Source organism: Rhododendron vialii, chromosome 6a (assembly GCF_030253575.1).
Source record: "Rhododendron vialii isolate Sample 1 chromosome 6a, ASM3025357v1".
NCBI lineage: Eukaryota > Viridiplantae > Streptophyta > Magnoliopsida > Ericales > Ericaceae > Rhododendron > Rhododendron vialii.
Window position 1 is genome coordinate 36,114,642 of NC_080562.1, and position 7,602 is coordinate 36,122,243.

At 40.2% G+C, this 7,602-nt stretch overlaps 1 protein-coding gene across 2 annotated transcripts; it reads right to left on the reverse strand.

Moving 5' to 3' along the window:
• Window positions 1-1,400: 1,400 nt before the first annotated feature.
• LOC131330149 (uncharacterized) lies at window positions 1,401-7,274 on the reverse strand. Of its 2 annotated transcripts, none has more exons than XM_058363642.1 (5): window positions 7,067-7,274; window positions 5,722-5,948; window positions 4,933-5,013; window positions 1,946-2,296; window positions 1,401-1,622 (listed from the first exon to the last, which is right to left on the reverse strand). In XM_058363642.1, the coding sequence occupies exons 1-5, from the start codon at window positions 7,212-7,214 to the stop codon at window positions 1,521-1,523; spliced, it is 909 nt and encodes a 302-aa protein (XP_058219625.1). In that variant the 5' UTR covers window positions 7,215-7,274; the 3' UTR covers window positions 1,401-1,520. The 2 variants fall into 2 exon arrangements, with proteins under 2 accessions (XP_058219625.1, XP_058219626.1); XM_058363643.1 differs by lacking the exon at window positions 7,067-7,274 and adding an exon at window positions 6,104-6,242.
• Window positions 7,275-7,602: the final 328 nt, after the last annotated feature.

Consider the following 7,602-nt stretch of genomic DNA (forward strand, 5'->3'; position numbering starts at 1 on the left):
TTTTTTCCAAAATCTGCTATTTGAAAAGAAAATGGCTTATTTACTTTTTTGATCCCTAGTATACCAATTGCAGACATTCAGTACAAAGAGAGCTAACAAATATAACTAAACTAATCCCTCTCGGCAAGGGCGGAGGAAATGGAGACAAATGGGATCAGCTGACCCCACTGCCATCCAATTTTTCAACGAGCGTATTTATACTTCACACCCAAATAATACTAATTGACCCCACTTTAAATTCTCAATTTGACCCAATTCGTTTTAAAGGTTTGTGATTTAGAAAAGTAAGGAGGGCAAAAAGAATTTCTTCTTTGCCCTTGAAGACCAATCCCGAAACCTTGTACACGCACACAACCATCACTTTGCTCCACCGATCTCACTGCTGTCTTACTAACCTTCATCGACCACGCTCTACAGTGCTATAACGCACGTGTAATACACCTTGGTGGTTTGTAGCTTTTCTCAAAGGGAGGAAGATGAGTCACCAGTTGGCAAATTGAGTTTTAGGGGCAAAATAGACATTTCACATAGGAAGAAAATGTGAAGGGGACACAAGGTTGCGTTCTTGGAAACTTGAAACTTATCTCAGTATTTTGTAGCTTTTTGTCGTAATTTTTAGAATTAATTGTTTGTCTCGACGAGATGAATCGGAAAATATAAAAATATGGGCTAATGTTGAAAAAATTCAAATAAGATGGCATTTAGACAATAAGATAGCTGTTTAATAGTACTTTTTTCGTCTTTAGTTAACTTTTTTTTTTTTTTGCTTTTGGTCATAATTTTATAGTTTTTAGACTTCTCGGATACTTAATCCAAAAATATCACCCAAATCTAAAAAAAACTTAGAAAAACAAACAAAACACACAAAACGAACCGTTTTTATAGAGAAAAACGTGCTTTCACATATTCTTAACCCGAAATGGGTGAGAATAGGAGCAACTCATTTTGTAAGCTTAATTCTTTGACCAATCCTAAGAACAATAAGCTCAATTAAATATCGTTAAATACTTAGACAATCATCCAATTCTTGGTCTAAAATTCTTTATTCGATTAACTTCGGTGCGAGATTGAGATTGTCTTTTGCAAGAATCATGTAAAAATCAAGCCCTACAAAATGAAATGCTCTGATAATTAAAGTAGAACCATTTGCGTGCCTCACATAAGGTTGAGTAATGTCATCCACTTTCTGACTGGTTGAACAGAATTTGGCAACACTATTGTCTTCTTCCCAACAGAAGTGGAACTTTTTGCCCACAAGCCTAGCAAATTATGGCCCAGTTCGTACTTTGCTGACAATTGCAAATGGAGTGATGGGCACCATGTGCTCTCGTGTATCGGGTTGGGTTAAAAACCTTACTAACTACAATTGACAATATTGACTTTCGCCGAACAAACAAAAGAACAGCCAACACAATTCTCTCGTATAAAAGGTCGTTACATAATACTATGATGCAGTCATTATCTGCATGTGTAGCCGATAATTACAACTATACATGTTCAGAATGTAACCCAAGTTGGCTCTAAAGTGTTGTCCTCAGAAACTGTACAACGAAATATAGAACTGCCACGAATAGTGCAATTTGGTAGGCATCTCTTTGGAAACTGTCGTCCCTTTGAAAGAACTGCATGTAAATCACCAAGAAGAGAACACAACCCCATCAGTCAACGGTACAATTTAGGAACTCCTCAGCCCAAGATCACCCGTACCCAAAATCTCCTTCACCTCCCTTCCGGTGCTTCCACAACCGTTGGATCATGTAAGAATTTCGTTAAAAAATCCGAGTTACTATGGATACACCGGAAAAAGGGGTTGTGGGAATTTTGGGTACATCAGTACATGTAAGTTGTAACCTTGTGCCACAGATGCGTAAGAATTACTGCATGAAGGGTAGAGTGGGAAATAAATAAACCGATAACTAAAGAGAGCTTCTAAAGAAGAACTCACCTTCATTGGATCACCAGAAGGGTCTGGGTAAATCTCTAAGTTCTCTTTTGGTGCCGAAAACCGGCTGGTAATGTCCTTAACAAAGTCGGATACATCTTTCCCAGACTCGATCGTAGCGAAAAGACGGCGCGACGTCCAGAAATAAGCCTGAGCTATGGGTGATGAAGCTGATAAATCCCAAAACTCCTCGTGCTCGATCACTTGTCCACTGATCTGGTTCAGAGTAAACTGTGAAGCAACTTTAATAATCAAGTCTCCTCCTATACCAGCAGGTAAAGATTTAGGCTTCCCTTTTATCGTCCACTTAATACTCAGCACACTGGTTGACAACATCACCATTTCTTGCACAGTCTACAACAAAGAAAATGGGATAAAGATCCACAAGGGAAAAAAACAAGCGAAAATTGGAAGATAAGTGCACAGCAAACGTATATGTTGCTATCTTTCAAGGTGTCCTACAGGGGTTAGTAACCAGGACAACTAACAAATTTCTCATTTTATTTTTATGAAGCCTTCAGGACCAAACTCATTCGTAGATATAAGTTGATTTACCAATTTTAACTCTATTAAGTATTGTACTAAAAAGCATCAGGTTGTAAACCATTCATCACCTCTCATGTATTGAAAGCACGATGATCAGTTAGTCGTTTATAGTTTCATATGCATAGACATTGAGCTAACTGACACGCATGTGCAATTTTGTGGAGGCAATAAGTGTGTACCTTTTTCATCGAACTTTCTATTTTGAAAGGCATTTACCTGAGGTCAACATAAAATCTAGCAAGCCAATCTCCAAGAGATGAATCTAAGACCTTCAATGGAGGTTTGAGGTCGGTCTCAATCCATCAACCTTTTCATTTGGAAGACATTTTGGGTACCTATAGCCTAAGCCCAAAGAGCCTGTAGTGGCCAGAGGATTTCAAATTCAAACCATTCTGGTCGACTGAGATTTCCGATTTTGTTAACCATGAAAAGTTGGTCAACCAGCCAAGCATTCTAGTCTTCAGGTAGTAGACAGGAGATAACACCACTCACCCAAGTTTTTGGGTAGGGTCGTCCACCTTAAAAGACAACAGATCGGTCAACAAAGAAACTGGTTTGTTCAACTAACAAGACGTTCAGAATATATTTTCCAGAACATGGATCTACCTGCTAGTTGACCAAGCAAATACACTCTATGATACTTGTAACTATCTTTGTTCTGCTTCCGAGGTCCATATATTGTCTAAGTGATCCCAGACAAGTGTAGGAAAAAAATGGAAAGGGGATTTGAAGTGTCAGCGGAGAGGAGTACACACCTATGCTGTAAGAAGTCAAACAGTGAGAAAGGGCCAGAGGAGAAACTCTCAACCCAAAGGCTCAAGTACAAGAGCTTTGAGAGAATGAGTGAACAAATGCGTAATGCAAGGGCAGGGTACGCATCATTTTCATTACGGACAGTAATGGGGTTTGTTCCTAATGTAGGACAGATTTGGAGTACGGTTAAGGACGCTCAAACACAAAGAAAAGGGGATGTTTTGGGTCTGTGAACAGTGTACGTGAACAATAGATAGATGAAAGAGTTCTAGGCCTCACACCTAGACAACCTTAGGCATCACACCTAGGGCCTCTTTATCATCACAACCAAAGAAAAAGGATTGCATCACAGAACCTTGAAAGCTTAAAGCTGCAGGATTTTGTACATATTCAATCATTCATTGATACTCTTGAAGTTGCATCAATTTATAGACTCCACAAGTAGTGTTAGATGCAAATGACCATTCCTCTTTCCAAAGGCCTTGAACAAAGCATAACCTATCAATGACTTCAAAGGCTATTCTTATTACCTGGAGGTCTAGAACAATGAATGAATAGGACATCGACTAAATGCAACTAATAAAACCATGTGGTTAATGTATGTAGGTGCAAATTTATGTAAATAAGTAGATCCATTCAACGAACAATGGAATATATACCATGACTTCCAACCTTGGGAAAATACAAAATACCCATGGTCTTCATTATGGATTGCATCAGTTCCATCAGCGTTTTTTTCTAGGTGTGCGCGCATCAATACAAAATCCTCAATATAGTGGTTATATCTCTCAGTGGACTGGCCCAGGGCAGTTGTGCTATGGTGGCACAACCCCAAGCATCTGCTTCCTTTCTCGGCACCAAGCCACAAGACCTCAGACTCCCGTGGTACTGCATGGCATGCCTAAGCCCAGCCTTAGTTTTTTTAATGTCACAGTACAGGATTGCGTTGTGGTGGTTTGGTCATTCCCATCCCTTCTTAGAATCAGCTTGTCTCTACGGTGCTTGGTACACGCAGATCTCAATAGATGGCCCCTATCAAACATGTAGTCTACGTTAGGGTGCTGTGTCAAGGACACGTGGCAGCATTGATGAGGTACCTCCAACGAGTAAGCCACTTCTAAGTGATTTGTGTTGAAGGCAAGCTTCATGAACCACTTCCTGAGCAGTAGTCGTGATGAAAGTTCTGAGGTTCACAAGGGCATCACCATCTTCAAGGGTGTGGTTAACTCAACCAACTGGCTTCCCCATGTGGGACATACTTCAATTATTACAACACTCACAGTAACTTCACCTAAGATGATTGCATCACAGTCATCAAATTCCCAACCTATGCTGGTCATTGCGCTAATACAACTTCCTTTTATTACAGACTCGATTCAAGGTTTTTAGTAGGGATGCAGCGGGTAAAACTTCACCCTAAAATGCCCAAATTGGTTTCCCTTGGGGAGTTGGATTAGAAAGATAGATATAGAGACTAGTCAAACACATGCTTCGATATCATTTCAAGACTTGTAAATAGTAATTTTACTAGGTGATCCAGGTCAAATAGAACAGAGCAAAGCAGTCGTAACTAATAACTTCAAAATAAAAGCATTTTCTTTTGTAACATTCTGATCAAGGGATGGAAGTGAGAGAGAGAAAGACCAAACGCATAGAAAGGTAAACAAACCACTACAGAATAGAATCCTCACCACAGTTGGCCTCTCTAGGGCATCGGTTATCCAAAGTGGTCTCTTGTACTTCTCACGTCCAGTAAAACTTCTGACAGGATCCTGAAATTGGTGGTGAGGAAAATTTCAACATTCAAACCATTTTCACGTCACTGCTGTCCCTAGTGAGGGGATTTTATCATCAATACTCAATACCAAGCTCTCTGTGAAAACTGGATGGTAGAGGGATCAAACAGGACCAGAGCAATGAAGTCAAAATGCTGCTATGAATACAAGTTAGAAATACCAAAGCTTCAAATCAATAAGAAGCTTCATTCCGTATATTCTCAAAGAGTACCTGTGACTGTGAGACAGTAGAGGCCCACCTGTGCTCTCAGAGAATAGAGAGCCCCTAGAGTGTCTGCTTATGAGCAGTTGAGAGATTTTGATATATTGATTCTTTAAATTATCGTGTCATGCTATTGTTTTCTGTTCAAACCTCTATTGATTCAGGTAGTTGGGCACTTGTTCTAGTCGCTTAATCACTGGCATGTTTAACTTAAAAATCCTATTGTACCCTCACCGCAGGTTGTTATTGGAGTGAATTGAAGATTTAGGGAATTCAGGAACTTTGCAGATTTTGCTGTAATCGTTGACAAGGGACAGTTGTAACTCTGAGATTTTTAAGGAATATTAACCTACAGATTAATGTTTTTCATATCGTAAAATCCAGGTCCTTAGAAGAATAATCATTAAACAAACAAGCAATTCTAAGGAACCGCAAACAAATAAAACAGAATAGAATATCTAAAAGATAAAAAGTGTATACACCTTGTACTTGACAGCAACAGCATAGGTTCCAAGGGCGCGATTGCCTTCACGAAGCTCTAAGATATCACGCGCAAGTTGTCTTGCTGTAGCTTCCACGGAGGGGCTGCTAATGCACTCGAACTCATTACAAAGCTCACCAAAGTCCAAACCATCAACAATCTTATCAGCTTCTGATCTTTCAATGGTATCACCAGGAGGTACCTCAGTCCTATTAGAGTCATTAGTAACTGCAAGATGTACGTAGCAACTAATCAAAGTTGTTCTGATTAGGACAGTTAAAAATTGATAATCAACCTATACTTAGAAAAACTTCATTCGGAGCAACTAAAAGTTAAAGAAATATAAAATATTTTCAAGTAAGATGGTTTGAACCTAAGCACACCCATTTCGCAAATAATGCTAGAGGTTGGTTTGTATGTGCTGCTCTCACTGCCCCATACTGGCAAAATCAGAACTAGGTACTACTCATTTGTTATACACTTAAAAGTAAAAAAAATATCATACAAGAAACAAATCACAAGGAAGAAAGAAGAAGAATTAATACTAAAGCACATTGGACTCTAAAGCACATTGGACGGTGCGTTTGTTTGACCTATTATCAACATCGAATTGAATTATATATCCAAGAAAACCACGCGATTTTGGTTAACATTTTCACAGCCCTACCTAATTAAATATACACCGGCTATATAATTATGCAAAGTGTGAGTGTTGTAGCGCTGTACACCGATCCTCAACCCAAGGGTCTACGCATGATATTTAGAGGTGGGGAAATATAAATGGGCAGTGTCATTACTAATACTACCACTGTTAATGATTCCAAAGGTTTAACATATCCAGGGGAATCGAATATCTCTTCACCATTAGTCCCGCAAAAAATCGACCTTCTTCAACTTTACCAACAAGAGCTTCCAATTAACCCCAGACCACTGCATTTCTCACAGAAGGGAAGCGCAATTGCAAAAGCTTTTGCTCCAAATCAGTCTTGGTTCTTTATTTCTGCTGTGCGATTACAACTTATGATTTACTTCAATAAACGTAAAAATTAGTACTTTGATTGCGGCCAAGGCCCGGGACTTGGGGATTTGCTCACTTTAAAGTTTTAGGTTCGAAACCTCACAGGTGCTGTCAACTCCTTTGAGCCAGCCCATACGGAGCCATTGCTCTCAATTTAATTGGGCTCCCAGCAAATGGGCCGTGGACTGGACACTGAGTTACCATGAAAAAAATTACACAAGTAGTTTGAAAATATCTTCACCCGTATGACAACGATACAACATTTTTCCGTCACTGCGAGAGTAATCGACCAAGGGAGGGAAACAGACAAACTTGGGAAGGGGGAAACCTCGCAGTGGTAATCGGCGGCGACCGGAGGGGGAGTGGAAACGGTCGGAGCGGAGAAAGATGCCGGTGGTGGTGCTTCTGGGGCGGAGGCGGACGGCGGTGAAGAGTGAAGCGGCGGTGACGGCGACAGCAACAGCAGAAGTAGTCATCTCTGACACACCCCATTATGCGGGAGATTCGGGGGATTGAGATCTTTCCGGGTCCCTGTGAACGTTCGCGCGGAGGATAAGGTGGGTGATGTGTCACGCGATGAGTGGCTGTTGTGTTTGTGGCCCTTTTTTTCGTTTTTTTGGCGCCTTTGGTTCCTAAAACCTCAACTCAAAGTCTCCAAAAACAGTCAGAAGGGGTTGTTTGTTGCATCTTGCATGGGATTAACCAGGGGCCTGCTGTGCCCTCTGTTTGTTTGTGTACTATTCTGAGCTTAAAAACATAATCCGAACCGTTCACATTGCAAATCTTGATGCAAATGATAGTTCGGGAGAAAAAAACAAGTGAATTGGATATAGAAAACTCGGTAAGATAATCACGTATTTTTTA

Excerpts from the sequence above, each read along its gene's own strand:
- LOC131330149 (XM_058363642.1), bottom strand. The coding sequence starts at position 7,214 with ATGACTACTTCTGCTGTTGCTGTCGCCGTCACCGCCGCTTCACTCTTC. Across the intron at positions 5,949-7,066 it reads CCGCCGATTACCACTGCGAG|TTACTAATGACTCTAATAGG; the intron begins GTTTCCCCCTTC and ends TACATCTTGCAG. Across the intron at positions 1,623-1,945 it reads CTTCTGGTGATCCAATGAAG|TTCTTTCAAAGGGACGACAG; the intron begins GTGAGTTCTTCT and ends ATTTACATGCAG.